This window comes from Electrona antarctica (assembly GCF_951216825.1).
Source record: "Electrona antarctica genome assembly, chromosome: 21".
Classification (NCBI taxonomy): Eukaryota; Metazoa; Chordata; class Actinopteri; order Myctophiformes; family Myctophidae; genus Electrona; species Electrona antarctica.
The window spans coordinates 39,393,765-39,417,561 of NC_136802.1; the positions used below are offsets into that span (position 1 = coordinate 39,393,765).

Consider the following 23,797-nt stretch of genomic DNA (forward strand, 5'->3'; position numbering starts at 1 on the left):
AAAGTGTGAATGGAGTTTCTAGGTGAAAGTGTTTTTTTGACGTGCCAATATCTGCCATTGAGCCCCATTGTAAAATTCTCAAATTTGAAAGCACTATATTTCTAAAACTATGAAACATTTCAAAGATTCCTTTTCAGGCAAACATGTCCACTGTAAGATGAACCTAAGTAGGCTTGAATGGGGTTTCTAGGTGTAAGTACTAGTAGCATGCCAAAGTTTGTGCTATTGCCATTGAGAATGCATTGGGCGTTAAAGTTAAATAACTCAGAAACTTCAAAACATTTTAAAGTAAAAAGTTCCAGCATGTGTCTCCACAGTAAGCTGAATTATAAAACGTGTGAATGGAGTTTCTAGGTGAAAGTGCTTTTTTGACGTGCCAATATCTGCCATTGAGCCCCATTGTAAAATTCTCAAATTTGAAAGCACTATATTTCTAAAACTATGAAACATTTCAAAGATTCCTTTTCAGGCAAACATGTCCACCGTAAGATGAACCTAAGTAGGCTTGAATGGGGTTTCTAGGTGTAAGTATGTAGGACTAGTAGCATGCCAAAGTTTGTGCTATTGCCATTGAGAATGCATTGGGCGTTAAAGTTAAATAACTCAGAAAGTACAAAACATTTTAAAGTAAAAAGTTCCAGCATGTGTCTCCACAGTAAGCTGAATTATAAAACGTGTGAATGGAGTTTCTAGGTGAAAGTGATTTTGACGTGCCACTATCTGCCATTATAAATTTCTCACATTTAAAGCACTATATTTCTAAAACTATGAAACATTTCAAAGATTCCTTTTCAGGCAAACATGTCCACCGTAAGATGAACCTAAATAGGTTTGAATGGGGATTCTAGGTGTAAGTATGTAGGACTAGTAGCATGCCAAAGTTATAATTTTTTTCGGACGGCATACTATAGCATGTCGTTTTTCGTGATTTTGGACTATTTGAAAAAAAGATGAAAATCATGAAAAAACGACATACTATAGTCCATGTTTTGGGACGGCATAATATATTATGTCATATTTTCATGATTTTGGGACAATATGTCAGAGCCAGGACTTGAAGCACTATATTTCTAAAACTATGAAACATTTCAAATATTCCTTTTCAGGCAAACATGTCCACCGTAAGATGAACCTAAGTAGGCTTGAATGGGGTTTATAGGTGTAAGTATGTAGGACTAGTAGCAGGCCAAAGTTTGTGCTATTGCCATTGAGAATGCATTGGGCGTTAAAGTTAAATAACTCAGAAACTACAAAACATTTCAAAGTAAAACGTTCCAGCATGTGTCTCCACAGTAAGCTGAATTATAAAAAGTGTGAATGGAGTTTCTAGGTGAAAGTGCTTTTTTGACGTGCCAAAATCTGCCATTGAGCCCCATTGTAAAATTATCAAATTTGAAAGCACTATATTTCTAAAACTATGAAACATTTCAAATATTCCTTTTCAGGCAAACATGTCCACCGTAAGATGAACCTAAGTAGGCTTGAATGGGGTTTCTAGGTGTAAGTATGTAGGACTAGTAGCATGCCAAAGTTTGTGCTATTGCCATTGAGAATGCATTGGGCGTTAAAGTTAAATAACTCAGAAACTACAAAACATTTCAAAGTAAAAAGTTCCAGTATGTGTCTCCACAGTAAGCTGAATTATAAAAAGTGTGAATGGAGTTTCTAGGTGAAAGTGCTTTTTTGATGTGCCAATATCTGCCATTGAGCCCCATTGTAAAATTCTCAAATTTGAAAGCACTATATTTCTAAAACTATGAAACATTTCAAAGATTCCTTTTCAGGCAAACATGTCCACCATACGATGAACCTAAGTAGGCTTGAATGGGGTTTCTAGGTGTAAGTATGTAGGACTAGTAGCATGCCAAAGTTTGTGCTATTGCCATTGAGAATGCATTGGGCGTTAAAGTTAAATAACTCAGAAACTACAAAACATTTCAAAGTAAAAAGTTCCAGCATGTGTCTCCACAGTAAGCTGAATTATAAAACGTGTGAATGGAGTTTCTAGGTGAAAGTGATTTTGACGTGCCACTATCTGCCATTATAAATTTCTCACATTTAAAGCACTATATTTCTAAAACTATGAAACATTTCAAAGATTCCTTTTCAGGCAAACATGTCCACCGTAAGATGAACCTAAATAGGTTTGAATGGGGATTCTAGGTGTAAGTATGTAGGACTAGTAGCATGCCAAAGTTATAATTTTTTTCGGACGGCATACTATAGCATGTCGTTTTTCGTGATTTTGGACTATTTGAAAAAAAGATGAAAATCATGAAAAAACGACATACTATAGTTCATGGCTTCGGACGGCATACTATATCATGTCGTTTTTCATGATTTTGGAGGATTTGAAAAAAAGATGAAAATCATGAAAAAACGACATACTATAGTCCATGGTTTGGGACGGCATAATATATTATGTCATATTTTCATGATTTTGGGACACTATGTCAGAGCCAGGACTTGAACCTGCAGCCTCCTGATTACCAGGCAGGATCTGTACCCAGTGAGCCACTGTGCATGCTGTTCTTAAAAGGCCGAATAGATAATGACAGAAGAGCCAGAGATTAGTTTCCATTGTGGTTCATAAACATTCGAGCGTCTAGAGATAAACAGCAAAAGAAACAATAGACAAATCTCCTGTTATTTTATTTTTGTATCAATGTTGTACTCAAAGGGAACAGAAGACTGCATTGTGGCAGGTAGCAAGTAGATCAGTGACTTAGCACACTGGCTCCATGATCTGGAGATAGTGGGTTCAAACCCCACTCAAATCTTTACTTGCCAAAATCTGCCATTGACCCCCATTCTGAATTTCTCAAATTTAAAAGCACTATATTTCTAAAACTATGAAACATTTAAAAGATTCCTTTGTCAGTGATTTGTGCTGCTGCTGCTGTGCCCTGTGTATGTGTGTGCGCACGTGTGTGTGTGTGTGTGTGTGTGTATTACAAGTCCATGGGCTATATATAGTCCATGGTATCGGAGTGATTTTCGTCTTTTTTTCAAATCCTCAAAAATGAACCTAAGTAGGCTAGAATGGGGTTGCTAGGTGTAAGTATGTAGGACTAGTAGCATGCCAAAGTTTGTGCTATTTGCCATAGAGAATGCATTAGGCGTTTAAGTTAAATAACTCTAAACTACAAAACATTTCAAAGTAAAAAGTTCCAGCATGTGTCTCCACAGTAAACCGAATAATAAAAAGTGTGAATGGAGTTTCTAGGTGAAAGTGCTTTTTTGACGTGCCAATATCTGCCATTGAGCCCCATTGTAAATTCCTCAAATTTGAAAGCACTATATTTCTAAAACTATGAAACATTTAAAAGATTCCTTTTCAGGCCAACATGTCCACCGTAAGATGAACCTAAGTAGGCTAGAATGGGGTTGCTAGGTGTAGGTATGTAGGACTAGTCCAAAGTTTGTGCTATTGCCATACAGAATGCATTGGGTGTTTAAGTTAAATAACTCAGAAACTACAAAACATTTCAAAGTAAAAAGTTCCAGCATGTGTCTCCACAGTAAGCTGAATAATAAAAAGTGTGAATGGAGTTTCTAGGTGAAAGTGTTTTTTTGACGTGCCAATGTCTGCCATGGAGCCCCATTGTACATTTCTAATAGCATGCCAAAGTTATAAAAAATTTCGGACAGCATACTATAGCATGTCAAATTTGCATTATTTTGGGACACTATGTCAGAGCCAGGACTTGAACCTGTAGCATCCTGATTCCCAGGCAGGCTCTGTACCCAGTGAGCTACTGTGCTTGCTGTGTATGAAAAGCAAAATAGAAAATGATAGAAGATCCAGAGACTTGTTTCCATTGTGGTTCATAAGCATTCAAACGTCTAGAGATAAACAACAGCACAAGAAGCAGTAGACAAATCTCCTGTTATTTTATTTTTTATTTTATTCTTTTGTCAATGTTGTTACTCACATTGAACAGCAGACTTTGTTGTGGCAGGTAGCAAGTAGGTCAGTGACTTAGCACTCTGGTTACATGATCTGGAGGTTGTTGGTTCAAACCCCACTCAAATCTTTACTTGTCAAATTTAAAAGCACTATATTTCTAAAACTATGAAACATTATAAAGATTCCCTTTCAGGCAAACATGTCCACCGTAAGATGAACCTAAATAGGTTTGAATGGGGTTTCTAGGTGTACTTGTAGCATGCCAAAGTTTGTGACGGTAAAGCGTGACATAGTCTGCCATTGAGCCCCATTATGGAATGGGGTTTCTAGGTGTAAGTATGTAGGACTAGTAGCATGCCAAAGTTTGTGCTATTGCCATTAAGAATGCATTGGGCGTTTAAGTTAAATAACTCAGAAACTACAAAACATTTCAAAGTAAAAAGTTCCAGGATGTGTGCCCACAGTAAAGCTGAATTATAAAAAGTGTGAATGGAGTTTCTAGGTGAAAGTGACTTTTTGACATGCCATAGAGCTGCCATTGAGCCCCATTGTAAATTCATCACATTTGGAAGCACTATATTTCTAAAACTATGAAACATTTCAAAGATTCCTTTTCAGGCAAACATGTCCACCGTAAGATGAACCTAAATAGGTTTGAATGGGGTTTCTAGGCGTAAGTATGTAGGACTAGTAGCATGCCAAAGTTTGTGCTATTGCCATTAAGAATGCATTGGCCGTTTAAAGGCGTAGTGAAACGGAAATGGTGGACATTTTATTTTGAAGTTTCAGACGGTCTCAAGTTGAAACACCGCTATGAAGTTTCTGAACCAATCAGAGCGTCGCATCCCTTCAGGCGATGGGACGGTAGCTAGGGACTGTTGCTATGCTATACGCAGCAGCGTGGTGTGTGTTTGTTTACAAATCAAATAGACGGCCAGCTGTACCAGTTTACTGTTATGTGGCTTATTTCTACCCTATAATGTTTTCAGATACATATTTTAGCGTGATGATTAAGTTGAAACCGAGTAATACACTGTCTGGATGTTATCTGGAATGGGAATAAAAACGGAGGTTTTCTGTAATCAATAGCAGCTGTGCTGCACGGATGCGCACATATGGAGAGGATACGGGTGAGCTTCATTTTTATTGGCTTTTATCGATGTGGGCCTCGACACGTCATCACACAGCACGTTTTCGTTTTCAGGAAGTAATAAAAAAAATATTTTTATGGACTTTTGATATAAAAACAAACACAAATGAGAATTTTCCCATTTTTTTGGCATCCATTGTTAAGTATGCTCATATGATGACCACGGAGATGGTCTAAACGTGTGAAAAACGTATTTTTCATTTCACTACACCTTTAAGTTAAATAACCCAGAAACTACAAAACATTTCAAAGTAAAAAGTTCCAGCATGTGTCTCCACAGTAAGCTGAATTATAAAACGTGTGAATGGAGTTTATAGGTGAAAGTGATTTTTTGACGTGCCACTATCTGCCATTATAAATTTCTCAAATTTAAAGCACTATATTTCTAAAACTATGAAACATTTCAAAGATTCCTTTTCAGGCAAACATGTCCACCGTAAGATGAACCTAAGTAGGTTTGAATGGGGTTTCTAGGCTTAAGTATGTAGGACTAGTAGTAGTAGTAGTATGTCGTTTTTCATGATTTTGAAGGATAAAATAAATAAATAAATGAAAATCATGAAAAAACGGCATACTGTAGTTCATGGTTTCGGTAGAAATACTATAGTATGTCGCTTTTCATGATTTTCGAGGATTTAAAAAAATTATGAAAATCATGAAAAAACAACATACTATAGTTCATGGTTTCGGAAGACATACTATAGTATGTAGTTTAAAAAGAATATGAGCCTTCTCTGGATTCAAACCCACAACCTGTGGATCATATACCCAGTGTCTTAGTAGACAACCTATCGCAGTTTTAGGGTGTTCTTCTGGACGTCACTCTTTAAAACATGTGTTGAGCAGAAGGACATGGGCTGGACTTGAACCCACGACCTGTGGCTCACATGGACAGTGTCTTAACACAGAGAGCCACCAGGCTCTTTGTTAAGACTCTGTCCATGTGAGCCAAAGGTCGTGGGTTCAAGACACAGGGCTAAGGGGTTAATTGACACTATGGCAGGTAAATAAAATGTGGGGCATGTGGAGTTTGCTTTCAAGTTGCCAGAACTGCAAGTGCACATTTGAGTGAGGAGTCTGCTATAAACACAACACGAGATATATAGCTAGATTGCTAAAACACAACACGAGATATCTGTCTACAAACACCGCCACTCTGCTCCATCCATAGAGTTGGCTTCTATATTTTTTATTATAATATTATTATTATTATTATTATTATTATTATTATTATTATTATTATTATTATTATTATTATTATTATAAATATTATTCTGTGGTATCGGTATTCGGTATCGGCCAACATAGAAATTGTGGTATCGGGATCGGATCGGGATAAAACAAAGTGCATCGGCACATCCCTAGTGCATAAAGTACACTATTGCCTCCTCGTGTGTTGGCTAGGGAGTCACACCCTAGTGAGACATTCACCTCCTTGTGTGTTGGCTAGGGAGTCACACCCTAGTGAGACATTTACCTTCTTGTGTGTTGGCTAGGGAGGCACACCCTAGTGAGACATTCACCTTCTCGTGTGTTGGCTAGGGAGGCACACCCTAGTGAGACATTCACCTTCTCGTGTGTTGGCTAGGGAGGCACACCCTAGTGAGACATTCACCTTCTCGTGTGTTGGCTAGGGAGGCACACCCTAGTGAGACATTTACCTTCTCGTGTGTTGGCTAGGGAGTCACACCCTAGTGAGACATTCACCTTCTCGTGTGTTGGCTAGGGAGGCACACCCTAGTGAGACATATATACTTCACCTCCTCGTGTGTTGGCTAGGGAGGCACACCCTAGTGAGACATATATACAAGCTCACAGCGCGTCCCGCATGCGACCGTCGTGCAACGTGGAGGTCTGCTGTTCTCGGCCGTTCTCTGCGTGCCCTCGCGCGACGGGGGAACCTAAAATAGGCTTGATGGGCAAGCACGAGCAGGTTCTGCTGCTGTGATCATAAAGCCCCCGCTACGGTCTGAAGACAGTGACTGTAGGTGTGGTTTTGAGGACAACTCATGCTTTGAATCGCTTTCATTGTGTACGCCGAACAGAAACCAAGTGATTTTATATTTCAAGGGGCGAGAGATCACAATAAAAATCCAACGCAATCTTCCTCCGTACTGGGAGAAAAAACTGCATCTGAAAGTTTGATGGGATGCATTTTTGAGGGGCGCTAGCCCCTCCTATATATACAGGTTTGTTTTTAGGTCAATGTTTGTTTTTAAAAACGCCATTGACAATGAAGGGAACATTTACTTTCATATTGTCCCTCATTACGCCATATTGTCTCTTCATTGTTAATGGCATTTAATGTTTGTGTTGGCACCGTTTGTTTGACATCACCATTACATCACCTAATCAACATGAGTTAGACTTTAATATATTAGCGCCCCTCACTTCACACAGGTGTGATTTTTGAGTGGTGTAAACCACTCCTACAACTGGCTTTGTTAGTCTGTCTGTCTGTCTGTCTGTCTGTGCTCAAAAAATGAGCACGGTTGCTAAGGTCACCCAGTTCACACGGGTGTGATTTCATTACGTCAGACCACAGCTGATCAGTCTATATAACACCTTACACCACTCAGTTCACACGGGTGTGATTTTTTACATGTGAGTGCAGTTAGTGACCACTTTTACGTTGCACCTTATGAGTGGTGTGGTTTGTGTGGTGCTGGCCTGCGCGCGCGCATGCCGGTTCTTATCAGTGTGATGTCGTCTGAGAAAGGATCTCTCTATTGATTGATTATTGATTGATTTGTATCAATCAATATTAGTGCATAATATAGAGGGTTGGAGTGTTATCATCCCATATCAACCAGTAGTACTTATCAAGACCATATAACGGAGCAAGTAGGCTCTAGTGGAGTGGAGACTAGGGCATTCACTTCTAGTCATTTTTACTAGTTTTTTTTTAAATAAATATTTGTACATTTAAAAACGGTGTACATTGGTGACTATAACTATAACCTACCTGATTAACTTTTTTCTTTTTTTTTCTTATCAACTAGTCAACTAGTACCAACAAGGTCGACTAGTGGATTTACTAGTCGACTATTAAACTAGTTGACTAGTTGCTTAATGCCCTAGTGGAGATGTTTTTATTGTCAGCCATTGTCCGACGTGACGTTGGTTGCGTTGATCGACTATTACTAACCCTAAATATAATCCTAACTCTAACCCTAACCTTAGTCTTAACCGGCCGCGTAAGTCCCCTAACACTAACCTCAGTCTTAACCGGCCACGCAAGTCCCCTAACCCTAACCTCAGTCTTAACCGGCCGCGTAAGTCCCCTAACCCTAACCTCAGTCTTAACCGGCCGCGTAAGTCCCCTAACCCTAACCTCAGTCTTAACCGGCCACACAAGTCCCCTAACCCTAACCTCAGTCTTAACCGGCCACACAAGTCCCCTAACCCTAACCTCAGTCTTAACCGGCCACGCAAGTCCCCTAACCCTAACCTCAGTCTTAACCGGCCGCGTAAGTCCCCTAACCCTAACCTCAGTCTTAACCGGCCACGTAAGTCCCCTAACCCTAACCTCAGTCTTAACCGGCTGCGTAAGTCCCCTAACCCTAACCTCAGTCTTAACCGGCCGCGTAACCCTAACCTCAGTCTTAACCGTACGTTAGTTTCACTATGTTTGGCTGCAGTAATTTGATTTCGAATCAAGAGAGAGAGTAGGCTCCAGTAGAGCCTACTGGCTCCATTGCATGGTCTTGATGAGTAACCTACTGGTGATTATGGGTTGATATAGCATTCGAAGCGGGTGTATGTATAATAGCACTTTCCCGACATAGGCGTACAGTCATCACCGAGGATACCCCGAGGGTTTATTTCCATAGTGTTGCTCTAAAACTTCAAAAGAATTACAGAAACATTGTGTCTCCATATGATATTGTGTCTAGAGAGAGAGAGAGAGAGAGAGAGAAAGAGAGAGAGAGAGAGAGAGAGAGAGAGAGAGAGAGAGAGAGAGAGAGAGAGAGAGAGAGAGAAAGAGCCTATTGCATATGCCTTTACTGTTACATAATTTACGGTAAAATGCTGTTTCTGAAAGTCACAAATCAAAGTGCCGATCAAAGGACACCACCACACAGACAGACAGGGAAGCAGAACTCACAGGAGCCAATCCACTGCGACGATCAGCGTGACATCATTGGCTGGTAGTCCGACCGCCGTCAACACGATCACCATGGTGACGAGGCCGGCGTTGGGGACGCCCGCAGCCCCGATGCTGGCGACTGTCGCGGTTATACTGAAACAGACACAGATACATATACTGTTATACTGAAACAGACACAGATACTGTCACGTTTATACTGAAACAGACACAGATACAGATACTGTTATACTGAAACAGACACAGATACTGTCCCTTTTATACTGAAACAGACACAGATACTGTCACTTTTATACTGAAACAGACACAGATACTGTCACTTTTATACTGAAACAGACACAGATACAGATACTGTTATACTGAAACAGACACAGATACTGTCACTTTTATACTGAAACAGACACGATACTGTCACTTTTATACTGAAACAGACACAGATACTGTCACTTTTATACTGAAACAGACACAGATACAGATACTGTCACTTTTATACTGAAACAGACACAGATACTGTCACTTTTATACTGAAACAGACACAGATACTGTCACTGTTATACTGAAACAGACACAGATACAGGTGCTGTTATACTGAAACAGACACAGATACAGATACTGTTATACTGAAACAGACACAGATACTGTCACTTTTATACTGAAACAGACACAGATACAGATACTGTTATACTGAAACAGACACAGATACTGTCACTTTTATACTGAAACAGACACAGATACTGTCACTGTTATACTGAAACAGACACAGATACAGGTGCTGTTATACTGAAACAGACACAGATACAGGTGCTGTTATACTGAAACAGACACAGATACTGTCACTGTTATACTGAAACAGACACAGATACTGTCACTGTTATACTGAAACAGACACAGATACAGATACTGTTATACTGAAACAGACACAGATACTGTCACTGTTATACTGAAACAGACACAGATACTGTCACTGTTATACTGAAACAGACACAGATACAGGTGCTGTTATACTGAAACAGACACAGATACAGATACTGTTATACTGAAACAGACACAGATACAGATACTGTTATACTGAAACAGACACAGATACTGATACTGTTATATATGCAGAAACAGAGACAGATCTACTGTCTGTCACTGTTATGCTTAAACAAACACAGATACTGCTTACTGTCACTGTCACTTATGCTGAAACAAACAAACAGATACTGGCTACTGCCTAGTGTCACTGTTATATATACTGAAACAGAGACAGAGGTAACACAGGGAAGCCGGGGCGCCTCATGGAGGGAAAAGGAAATGGTTGGAATAACGTGTTCCTTCCACCCGCTACGTCCAACCAGGGAAACTCCCCCCTGTCAGGTGTAAAGGAGCAACTTGGACACTCAGGCATGAAGGAAGCATGAGTTCAAGTCCGTTGCTCTCCCCATGTCCCCCATATATGGGGACTAGGTTGGCGGAGGGTGTGTAGAGCCCAGGATCACATTAGATAATTGACACAGGGGTGAAAAATTGGTTACAAAATCGTGTGATAAAAAATTAGTAAAAAAAAGAAAAGAAACAGAGACAGAGAGTGGATACTGACACTGTTATGTTGAAACAAACAGATACTGGCTACTGTCACTGTTATATATCTCTTTGACTCGTAGTTTAATGAACACCCGTTATCTGCCAACTACGAGATGTCTTGTAGATATCGTGTCATATCAAATAATTATGATATAGCTGAAAATCTACTTTTAGCCCTGGCCCGGTTGCTAGGCAACGCCTTGCTCACCCCCGCCCCCACACGAAACATACGCGGCGCATCCCATAGAGTTCTGTTTAAATTACGATCTTCTCTCGGAAACTACGGCACTGTCCGTGGTGTCGATCATCCATCCGAGGTTCGGATCTGATTTGTGTTTTTACCACGGCATCACGATTCAAACATTAACGTTTCTGGCGAAAGATAGACATCGTACCACCAGTGGCCACAGGGTGGCAGCAAAAGCATTAAGCAGAAACAGAGATAGATACTGGCTACTATCACTGTATGTTTTCCTGGAGTTTCCCAGTGTATTTTCCTCATGCTCTTGTTTGGTGATTGTCTGTCCGTCCGTCTGTCCGTCTGTCTCCTTCCGTCCGTCCGTCCGTCCGTCCGTCCGTCCGTCCGGAGTATGGGTCCCACATATCCTGACTAAATCTTGTACGGGGTCCCCTGGCAGAAAATATTCTCAGATGGGGGTCCCTTGGGCCAAATACAGATGAATGTGGGTGTCCTCCTTGACAATAATAATCTAATCTTCATCATGTCGTCTGATGGAGGAACAACCAATAAGACATAGAAAGGTATAGACACCTCCTTCGGCTCAGGGGCGTGTGCGTACTCAAGTGAGGGCGAGCTTCCGCGTTGGTGCTTCACTATAGTCTCGCGTAGCCAGACAACTTCTGCTGAAGGTCACACGAGACTATAGTGCTATACAGAAGCTTCTGCGCGTCACAGAGCGGACGTTCGGGTCTGACAAGTCCCGGAAAAAGTCGCGCTGTGATTGGCCATGTAGTCACTCGAGTGGCAGCGTGGTTTAGCGTCGATACGCGTCGGTCCAATGACCTTGCAGCGCCCAATGAGGCATCGATATTGTTTAATCCATTTTGACCTGACGTCGAAACTTTAAAAATGTCTTTTTAAAATGTATTTTTTTCTGAAAAACCTCATGTTTCTATATCAGTGGTTCTCAATATTTCATGTCAAGGACCCCAACAATTATATGTAATATGCCGCCGACCCCCATCTGAAAATATGTTGTTCCAGGGGACCTCTCCAGAAGCAAAGATTTGAGTTAAAAACTGAAACTCTGAAATAATATTCAAAGATTTGAGGCACATTTTCACGATTTTTCAAAAATAGCAGACCTACAAGTTCATAGCGCGGCACTCGGTGCCGCGCTATGAGCTTGTAGATCTGCTATTTTTCAAAAGCTTAAGTATAACATAGGCCTAATGTTTAAAACACCAAAAGGGGTTCCCGCCCAAAATGGGTTAATATCTATGGGAACAGCGGCACCCACCTGATGGTGACGATCTGGCCCACGTCCAGCTGGTAGTCGTTGAGCTGGGCGATGAAGATGGCCGCCACGGCCTCGTAGAGCGCCGTGCCGTCCATGTTGATGGTGGCGCCGACCGGCAGGACGAAGCGCGTGATGCGCTTGTCGATGCGGTTGTTTTCCTCGGCGCAGCGGAAGGTGACGGGCAGCGTGGCCGAGCTGTTACGGGACACACAGGAGCAGTCGGTCAGACAGACAACTTGGATCTCCATATTTCAACTTTTCGTGGATTCTTTTTTTTCCCAGGAGGTCCCCAGCTGAAGTTGTTAATACAGCTCTTTATCCAGATTTTATACGTTGGCTATTCAAAAAAATGACACACTGACCTGGAGGAGATCATCAGTGCGGTGACCAGGGCCTGGGCCATCACACACGCACGCACGCACGCACGCACGCACGCACGCACGCACGCACGCACGCACGCACGCACGCACGCACGCACGCACGCACTCACACTCACACTCACACTCACACTCACACTCACACTCACACTCACTCACACACACACACACACACACACACACACACACACACACACACACACACACACACACACACACACACACAGCCACACAGCCACACATACACACACCTGGAGGAGATCATCAGAGCGGTGACCAGGGCCTGGGCCATGCCCAGTGTGAAGGTGAACGGGTTCTTCCTCACGATGATGAAGAAGATGAGCGGCAGACAGACGGTGGCGTGGATGGCCAGCCTGAGAGGACAAACAACCAATCAGAGACAAGCCTGAGGGGGACAGACATCTGATCACAGCTTTCAAACCGATTGTCGCGTATATGGATCACGATTATTTTCCGATTCCAGGACACGCGTGAAGCCATCTGTGCGCGGAACGGAGCCACAAATAATATTCGATGATTTTTTTTCAAAGGTTAGTGAAAAAAACTCTCCGAAAACCGGCAGGCAACAGGATAGAAGATGTTTTAACCCAATCTTGGGGGCGGGAACCCCTTTTGGTGTTTTAACTAAGCATTATGTTATACTTTAGCTATTGAACCAGCTCAGTGGCCTTGTGGTTAGAGTGTCCGCCCTGAAACTGGGAGGTCGGGGGTTCGATCCCCGGCCGGGTCATACCAAAGACTGTAAAAATGGGACCCAATGCCTCCCTGCTTGACACTCAGCATCAAAGGGTTGGATTGGGGGTCAAATCTACTAATCAAATGATTCCCGAGCGCGGCGCACGCTGCGGCTCACCGCTCCAAGAGATGGGTCAAATGCGGAGAACAAATTTCACTGCGGTAACGTGTGTGACAAAAATCGTATGACTTTGACTTGCAGATCTACAAGCTCATAGCGCGCTACGAGCTTGTACTGTAGGTCTGTTATTTCTGAAAAATCGTAAAAAATGCGGCACAAATCTTTGAATATATATTCTTTCGTTTTTTTTTTATTTCGACATCAGGCCTAAACGGGTTAAATACTGGTAGTCAATGTGTCAATGGGTTACAAATCCTATAATTGGTTTAACGGTTAAAACGATTCACCATTAACCTCCCTAGGTTGCTGTGTGAGTGGACATACACTTGCGACGTTCCCAAACGCATCCATCCTCCCTCTGAGCACACACAAGCCCAAGCACCACCGACCGAGTTAACGCGGAGGGGATTTACTGTCCATAGTATTTAAGCCTATATGTCCGTTAAGATTTAGAGGCGGAGGGGCTGAACGGCCGACCCATGCTCTCATTAACCGCATCTGCAGCCCGAGCACTTTTAAATGTCCTTGGCCCTTATCAGCGCACACACAGAGCTCAGCTTTTTTTCTTTTACAGGATCTCTGGAGCGCGAATCAGCCCCAAATGTCAGCCGTAAATCCCTGTGTGTGTGTGTGTGTGTGTGTGTGTGTGCGTGCGTGCGTGCGTGCGTGCGTGCGTGCGTGCGTGCGTGCGTGCGTGCGTGCGTGCGTGCGTGCGTGCGTGCGTGGTGGTGGTGGTGGTGGAAAGTAACTAAGTACATTTACTCAAGCAAAATTTGTAGGTATTTTTTTATTTGCTGGAGTACCACTTTTCACTAGCCTACTTTTACTCACTTACTCCACTCCATCTCAGAGGAAGGTATTGTACTTTTTACTCAAATTATTTGACAACTTTAGTTACTAGTTACTTTATACAGATTTTGATTATTATGACAAAACGTACATTAACCACTTCAGCCCCTGTACATATCTGGCGCGTCGCAGAGCGACGTGTTCTGAGCTAGTAGATCTGCTATTCTCAAAAGATTGTTATACATTTTGAAAACTTGAAATGAGACATTCTGCACAATGAGCACTTTCACGCTTGGTACTATAAGTACATTTGTATGCCTATACCTTCTACTACTGTCCCTCCCATCCCTATACTTTTCTACTTTCACACAAGTAACAGAGTATTTCTACATTGTGGTATGGATACTTTTACTTAAAGACAACTTTAGTTTTTTGTGTTATTATTATAATTGTGTTATTATTATATTTTTTATTATAATAAAAGAGTGTTATTATTAAAAATAAATTGCTGCTTTCATTTGCTGCTTTCTTCCGTTTTAGTGATTTTAGCTATTTTTTTCTTTTACAAAATGTTATAGCTTTTTCTTTTTTTTATTATTTACTATAGTCCTACTAGACCCCAAGAAATTGCATCTGGCCACAAAGGTTCACGGGATCTATTGAATGTGAAGGGGGAGGTGACAAACTGACAAATTGAGCCTATACGACACACAGTACTCTACCTTCACATTCAGTAGATCCTGTGATCTTTTGTGGTCAGATGGAATTCCCTGGGGTCTAGTAGGACTATAGTAAATAACAATAAAGAAATCGCCATCATATTTTTTCAAAAAACGAAAGAAAAAGCAGCAAATGAAAAAAAGAAAAACTCTCATATTGTACTTTCTATAATTGTCTCCACCAGGCCGAAGGCATGGGGAGAGAGTATGTTTTGCACTCCGTCCGTGTGTGTGTGTGTCCGTCCAAGTGTGTGTGTGTCCGTCCGTCCTTCCGTCCGTCTGTTACCAGCTAATCTCCGGCACCGTTAACCCGGACGATGCCAAACTTTGCACACACACTCCCTGGATGCCAACGATGAACCTCTGCCCCACATTTTCCAGAACGGCCTGTTATAGCGCCACCATGAGGCAGCTTTTCACATTTTTTTACCTAAAACTGCACCGATCTGCGTGAAACGTTGCATGCACACTCCCTAGAGGCCAAGGACAAACCTTTGACCTGCATTTTCCGCATCTGCCTTTTATAGCGCCACCAGGAGGCCGACTTTTGTATAACACATTTTTTGATATTACTCCTCCAGATTCTGTCCAGAAATCTCACAAATCGTTACACAGTATCTCTAGTCATGTGCTCAAGTCGGATCTGTCCGATATTTAATATTCCATCCTAATTGGCTATAATTGGCTTTCACAGTTTGCAAGATTGCCCCGTTTTTGAACAAAAGCCTCAAATCATGAACGCAGCGTGCAATTTACGTGAAATCTTTCACACATTTTCTTACTAGGCTGAGGAATATATCCCACCCTTTTCACATTGGCCTGTTATAGCACCACCAACAGGTTGATTTGTGTTCCTCAACAAAATGAAGAAAACTGTTGCAAAAAACAAACATGTTTATATTACTACATTTTGCCAAACATCTCACACAGTCCTATCCTCCTGGTGGAGACCTGTGCCCAGAAGGGCACTTTTTCTAGTTACGACCTAAACCACGAACCTTGGTTGAAAAAATACAACCAAAAAAATTGTGAGCACTTCTTCCACCACTGGGGGGGTGGGGTTGGGGGATACAGTAATATAACAGGGTGCGTGCGTGCGTGCGTGCGTGCGTGCGTGCGTGCGTGCGTGCGTGCGTGCGTGCGTGCGTGCGTGCGTGCGTGCGTGCGTGCGTGCGTGCGTGTTACCCGCTCAGCACCGTGACCATGTAGAGGCCCATCTTCCTGAAGATCTCCCAGTCGTCCACCTCGATGATCTTGGCGGCGATCAGGAACAGGATTCCCACTGGCATGTAGCTGCAAGGACAAGTCAGACACTGAGCACTTAACCCATTTAGACCTGACGTCGAAATTAAAAAAATGTAAATCATGACAGTTTTCTGAAAGACCTGTGTTTCTATGTCAGTGGTGCTAAACCTTTTTCATGTCAAGGAGCCTCAGAATGATATGTATTTGGCCGCCGACCCCCATCTGGAAATATGTTGTTTCAGGGACTGTGGATTTGCACCACATTTTTAAGATTTTTCAAAAATAGCAGACCTACAAGCTCACGAGTGGCGCGCTATGAGCTTGTAGATCTGCTATTTTTCAATAGCTAAATTATAACATAATGTTTAAAACAGCAAAAGGGTTAGGGTTACCCTAACCCTTATTTTTCAAATAAATAGCAGAACTACAAGCTCGTATAGCCAATGTAATTTGCTACTTTCTTCCGTTTTAGTGATTTTAGCTATTTTTTTCTTTTACAAAATGTTATAGCTTTTTCTTTTTTGTATTATTTACTATGGTCCTACTAGACCCCAAGTTGCATCTGGCCACAAAAGTTCACGGGATCGTATAGCGTGGCACTCTGTGCCGGGCAATGAGCTTGTAGATCTGCTATTTTTCAAAAGCTAAAGAATAACATAATGCTTAAAACACCAAAAGGGGTTCCCGTCCTGGATTGCCGTTCAACGAATGTAATACTTTATCAGTCAGACATGTAAACAGCACGCTGTGCAGTTGAAGGATTATCCAACAAGGTGCTGCATGCGTACTGTGAGTGTGAAATAGCTGTGAATATAGTTTTTTTTTTTTTTATCCCACGATTTTGCAACCCATTTTTTCACCCAGTGTCAATTATCTAAAGTAATCCTGGGCGCTACACTTCCTCTGCCAACCTGGGGGGGCAGCGGACTGTCCTCATGATTTCTTCTATGCATGAGGAGTCCAAGCTGCTTCTTTTCACCTGCCAATCGTGTGCCTATATTACTTACGACATATACCAGAATAGGGTTCATGTGGTTAATATTGAATAACATTATACATATACCACATGATTATCTGGACCAGTTTCATGGTGGCTTCGTTCAAAGCGTCAAATAACTCCAGCAGGATCCTCCCTCGCTCGCCCATCTTCCCGATGACGAGGCCGAAGGCCACGCAGAACACGATGAGGCCCAGCACGTTGATTCCGTCCGTATACGCCCCGACGATCTTATACTCCCTGGTGATGTTCTGACAACAGGAGAGGAGAGGAGAGGAGAGGAGAGGAGAGGAGAGGAGAGGAGAAGAGAAGAGAAGAGAAGAGAAGAGAAGAGAAGAGAAGAGAAGAGAAGAGAAGAGAAGAGAAGAGAAGAGAAGAGAAGAGAAGAGAAGAGAAGAGAAGAGAAGAGAAGAGAAGAGAAGAGAAGAGAAGAGAAGAGAAGAGAAGAGAAGAGAAGAGAAGAGAAGAGAAGAGAAGAGAAGAGAAGACCATTCATGCTGGGTCAGCGAGCATTCCGGGGCTCCAGGAAGCTCTGCTTTTTTACAACCTTTTCAGCTCACTGACTCTAAAGGGCCATTGATCAGCTGCACCGTTTTCTGTGCATGGGATCAGAGCACTTTGACCTTCGCCGGTGAGCTTGCAGATCTGTGCACGCCACACACAGGCACGCACACACGCACGCACGCACACACACACACACGCACGCACGCACGCACGCACGCACGCACGCACGCACGCACGCACGCACGCACGCACGCATGGCAACAAGCAGTGCCAGGCTTCCTAATTATGTACATTCCATTCAAGGATGAATTTGACCTGGATGATAACATGCAGGTCAGCTTAAATGTTTTGCGTAATCTCTATAGAGACACTGTCTGTCTGTCTGTCTGTCTGTCTGTCTGTCTCTGTCTGTCTGTCTGTCTGTCTGTCTGTCTGTCTGTCTGTCTGTCTGTCTGTCTGTCTGTCTGTCTGTCTGTCTGTCTGACGACCTTGCAGGTTAACAAATTGGATCTCTAGAACAGGTACACTTGTCCTATAAATTAATGACACTGGGTTGGTAAATAAGCATTTTGTTATACTTTAGCTATTGAAAAATAACAGATCTACAAGCTCGTAGCGCGCCACCGAGTGGCGCGCTACAAGCTTGTAGGTCTGCTATTTTTGAAAAATCGTGAAAATGCGGCACAAATCTTTGAATATATATTCTTTCAGAAGACTTGTTTTTTATTTCGACATCAGGCCTAAATGGGTTAAGGTGTTTGACATCGCTATAAGATTGCCTCACTGTGTTTCATTTCTAGAACCGCTCTGGTTGCTATAGGTTGCCACCAGGGCCCCACCCACACTGCTCTTTTCTCTGAAACTACTATGTCCGTGGTTTTGAACTAATCGCCACTGTTCGGAGGTCATTTCTGATTATCCGGTGATCGCGATTGGAACTATTGGTGTGTTCTAGAGCATTATGGCCTTATTTTAGTTCGGTAGCATTGACGCTGATATTTTAGCATCCGAGATGGAAGCCAAAACCGGACGCAAGTCATGAAATCACCTGGCACCCAAGTACCACCACCACTTTTGTCCACCAGATGGCACTCAATGTGTTAACCCATTTTGGGCGGGAACCCCTTTTGGTGTTAGCATTATGTTATGCTTTAGCTATTGAAAAATAGCAGATCTACAAGCTCATAGCGCGCCACCAAGTGGCGCACTACGAGCTTGTAGGTCTTCTATTTTTAAATTTTGAGGTCAGGCCTAAATGTGTTAATTATTTAATTTAGATATCATAATGTAGACATAGCATTCTATAGGGTATAGTCATACTCATAGTTTCATTGTACAGATTCTACTGTTGGACGGATGTTACCTTACCTTACTTATGATCCTAGATGACAATTTATATATATTTGATGTATTATACCATGTGTTGTTCTTGCTTACTTTAAGTCTCTCTCTGGATTAAGAGCGTCTGCTAAATACCTAAATTGTAAATTGTGTTTGCTAATGCATTTCCGCTGCAATTATACGACTGGATTTAGTAGCATTTTAACCACACCCAATTAAAACCAATCACCCAGGAAGCATGTTAATAAATGCAGGGTGTAAATGGGACCATTGTTGTCATGTTTTGAGGCTGAGAGCAGAGAGTGCTGAGGCAAACTGCAGACCCACGCACGGTGATATATGGTTCCCACAGCTGCGAGGAAAAGATACTGATGGGGGTCTGACCATATATATATATGAACTCTAGATGGCTCAAGGCGGAGTTTCTGACGTCGTTCACCCGGCAGCCATCTTACTTCGGGGCTACAGTACAGTATGTTCAATGGCAGCTCAAACAGAAACAGTCATAACTCGCTCAAATCTTGACGGATTTACAAACGGGTTGGTTTATTACAAACGTTGTCAACGTGGCTATGATTCAGGACACTTATCTGCTTAATTAATTTTTTTATATGAACGTCGTATAAAAGCATATACGTATGCGGACGTCTCTGACGTTTATAACAAACCAAACCGTTTGAAAATCGGTTGAAAATTGAGCAAGTTATGGTCATTTAAGAGTACATGCCCCATAGACACAATGTTATGTGTCCCGAGGTAAGATGGCCGCCACGTAACGACGTCGCTCTCCATTGGCCAACAGCGCGGGTGAGCTATCTAGAGATTATATATATCTATGGGTCTGACTGCCACGTTGCTCTGTATTTACACATGTATTATCAACTGACAGCAACGCATTCTCGAACCCCTCTCTTCACACACATACAGATGCTTGGTTCGGGACCCCATAGAGCGTCGCAGTCCCGCCCCCTACCATGGACCAGGAAATGAATCCCAATGCATTTTTCCTCATAGACATTTCCAAAAGTATTTATTTAAAGACGGTTACGCCGCGGACAAAGCCAACTCGAGTCGTGACAACTCATGACAACACAAACAATATTTTGGACCAAACAAATAATTACAAAGAAGAAAAACAACAACAAAAGTGTTGTAACCTGCCGTTTTTTTCTTCTTTCTAATTATTTGTTTGGTCCAAAATATTGCTTGTGTTGTCATGAGTTGTCACGACTCGAGTTGGCTTTGTCCGTGGCGTAAACGTCTTAATAAAATTTTTTGAAATGTCTATGAGGAAAATGAACAGAGAATCATTTCCTGGTCCATGGTAGAGGGCGGGACTGCGACGCTCTATTGGCATCACCTTTTGACACACCGAGAAGAACCCCTTTAACATCACGTTTTTGAGCAGTGGCACACCGTCTCCATGCAATGATTAGCTTTGTGTGTCCCTTTTGTCCGTTTGTCTGTATGCGAGTTGGATTAGTGACCTTTGACCCCTGCATGCAGCATATGCTTATTGGGGTCAGGAAGGGTCATTACAACCCTCCACCGCTGAGTTCAGACGTATATATCACCCCCCACCCTCCACCCGCGGTTCTTGTACTCTTGTATTTGTTTTGCTGGGGTTAAGGTTAGGGATAAGTTTAAGGTTATACATAGTTTTTATAAGATGAAGTTTAGGAATAAGGTTAGTCCTAGGCATAGTTTTACTGAGGATAAGGTTAGGTTTGGCGTAGTTTTATTGAGATTAAGGTCAGGGTTAGGCATAAAGTTTTACTGAGATTTGGCAGATCTGACCCACTGTGAGCATGCATTTTGGGGGGTGAGCGTTCTTGCATTCCTCTTATAGACAGGGTTGTTATGTGACCGACGATGGAATTTGAAAGTTTGTCACGTGACTGACGAAGGAATGCAGACCTAATTGATAACAAGGCAACATGTTGCTATATTAAAACCATTGTAAACGAGTTAAACAACGTCAAAGAAGGCAGGAACTTCCTCAGGTCTCGAAGGGATCAAGCTGTCTGAGTTTCATATCCATGCCTTAGACCTCAAATTTGACCTGACCAAGTGTTTAAGCAGGAGGAGTAGGAAGTGAGAATGCCTTGCTCATAGGGGGGCGATTGGAACGCGGCTCCGTTTTCTGGGGCTGAAGGGAGAGCATTGGCTTGTGATTGGGTGAGACGGACCGTCATAGAGGTAGGGAGCGTTCTGCGACAATTTACTATTCTAGTAAACTATTCGACTTGCCTACCGGGTCGCAACTCGGACAGGGCTGAGTTGGCCCAAGCGAACTTCGCAACGTTCGACATGGCAACTCGCTCACACCTACCTCCATGGCTGCCATGAGGCTGGTCGTGAGAGGCGGGATGGTCGTAGTGGCGTTCTCCGTCGTCACCCTGGCCGGCTCCAGCTCTTTGCGCTTCGTCTTGTACTGCAGTGGGATCAAAGTCAAAGTCGTACGATTTGTCACACACGTTACCGCAGTGAAATTTGTTCTCCGCATTTGACCCATCTCTTGGAGCGGTGAGCCGCAGCCAAGGAGCAGTGAGCTGCAGCATTTACGGAAGGAACACGTTATTCCGACCAGTTCCTTTCCCCTCCATCAGGCGCCCCGGCTGGCCAGGGGGAGGTAGTTTTAGAGACCAGGATTACTGCATGTTTTTGTGAGGGTACCTACATTACGGAATCATTTGATTACCGTAATTTCCGGACTATAAAGCGCACCTGAATATAAGCCGCACCAGCAAAATGTAGGGGAAAAAACAAAATGTGTACATATACGGTACAAGCCGCACTGGAGGCTATAGAGAGGCCATAGAGATAGATTTAGAAGGTCCCCTAGTGGCCGTTAGCTGTAAAAATCCATAGATTAGCCGCACCGTTGTATAGGCCGCAGGGTTCAAAGCATGGGAAAAAAGTAGCATCTTATAGTCCGGAAATTACGGTAGTTGCTTTGACCCCCCAATCCAACCCATTGACGCTGAGTGTCAAGCAAGGGAGGCATGGGGTCCCATTCTTTACAGTCTTTGGTATGACCCAGCCGGGAATCGAACCGCGACCTCCCAGTTTCAGGGCGGACACTCTAACCACAAGGACACTGAGCTGGAATAATGGCCACATGTTAGATTTTAGTCTTGTACTTCAGTGGAATGGTTAGTATTATTATGGTATGTTCACAGAGGCAAAGATACAGTCTAGCGACATGAAGCTACCAAGCAAATCCGACGTCTGAAGCTGCTGCAAAAGGCTACAAAGCTACAAATTGAAGCTGAGCCGGGTTCAACTTCCAGATGCAAAGTTACAAAGCTACAGCTGTGTAGCTGCAATGACGCAGCGAAGCACGAACCAATCAAATTGTTTTATATTCCTCCTCCCCGCCTTTACTTTTCCCCTGTTCTGTCTGACAAAAAATAATACCTATACAGTAGGTCCAAAAGGACTTGTATAGGTAGGGATGGGTATCGTTAGGATTTGTGTGAGTCCGGTACCGATTCCGGTTCTGCTTATCGATTCCGGTTCTTAACGGTTCCCTATTTCGGTTCCAAAATGGTATAAAATAACTTAAATAAGAGGTCAAATGTTTATTTAACAAAAAAGCTCAATGTCAATTACTCAATGTAAGACATGTATAATGAATAGTATAACATCCTCTCCTTTATTGAGCCATTTGTGGATAATATAGTGATTCTTTTAAATATAATAAATCTCCATGCTGGATTGTTGTTGTTTTTCCTCAATCTCCCCCCGCCGGCCGCCGCGCCTCCGACACACATCACTATATGGACGCACGCCTGACGACGTCACCACCAGCTCAGTGGCCTTGTGGTTAGAGTGTCCGCCCTGAGACTGGGAGGTTGGGGTTCAATCCCCGGCCGGGTAGTACCAAAGACTCTAAAAATGGGACCCAGTGCCTCCCTGCTTGACACTCAGCATCAAGGGTTGGATTGGGGCTAAGTCCCTGCGACATACTAGCGTCATGTCCAGGGGTGTACTTGTACATCAAGCTGCCTCACGCTACAGAAACAGGAGATAGGCTCCTGGCCTCATGGCTTGGTAAGGCTACTTACTTACTGACGACGTCAGTGAGCAACAGATATACAAAACAACACATATGCTGTGATCTTTTGCACCTTTGCACATGCCTCGCGTGAACGCAACAGTAGGGTTAACCCTGCAATGGAGATTAGATTCACAATGTCACTCACTCCATCTCCATATTCTAATTGTTTGTGTTTTTTCGTAAATCAACGCTCTTGTATGATCATACTGACAGCGTCACACACACATGAGCATCAAAGATAGCAGATCCGAAAGCTCGAAATGTGGCACAGAGCGACACTTTTCGAGCTTGTAGATCTGCTGCTTTTGAATTTGAACCCTGAAAAGCAACAGTGCTGGGCTTCACTCACACGGTCACAACAGATTGTTGTATGGCTGATGCATGAGACTTGTTTTACTGATGCAAGCTCGCAATTCATTTCCAATGGGAGTCACATGGTGGTTTTGACACAACATTTTTGTTGTATGGGGGGAGGGGGGCAGTCGAAACACAGCCCGAAGCCGTACAACACAAATGTTGTGTCAAACCATGTGTGACTTCCATTGGAAATGCATTGGGGCGGCCATGACACTTACCCTTTGTTTACATCTAGCATCCAACGTCCAATGTGAGTCAGGCCCTATCGATCTAGCATACAACATTGTATATAGGGCCTGACTCACACCTTTAC

General features: G+C 42.9%; 1 protein-coding gene across 1 annotated transcript in view; it reads right to left on the minus strand.

Moving 5' to 3' along the window:
• Positions 1-23,797, minus strand: part of slc1a1 (solute carrier family 1 member 1) — a gene marked incomplete at its 3' end in the record, with an annotated part of 61,355 nt that overhangs the window by 12,174 nt on the left and 25,384 nt on the right. Inside the window, exons 6-11 of the mRNA XM_079491011.1 lie at positions 21,397-21,498; positions 17,286-17,470; positions 16,163-16,270; positions 12,844-12,966; positions 12,216-12,410; positions 9,169-9,303 (exon numbers count right to left, since the gene is read on the minus strand). Coding sequence (XP_079347137.1) covers positions 9,169-9,303; positions 12,216-12,410; positions 12,844-12,966; positions 16,163-16,270; positions 17,286-17,470; positions 21,397-21,498 — 848 coding nt within the window. The remainder of the gene's footprint in view (positions 1-9,168; positions 9,304-12,215; positions 12,411-12,843; positions 12,967-16,162; positions 16,271-17,285; positions 17,471-21,396; positions 21,499-23,797) is intronic.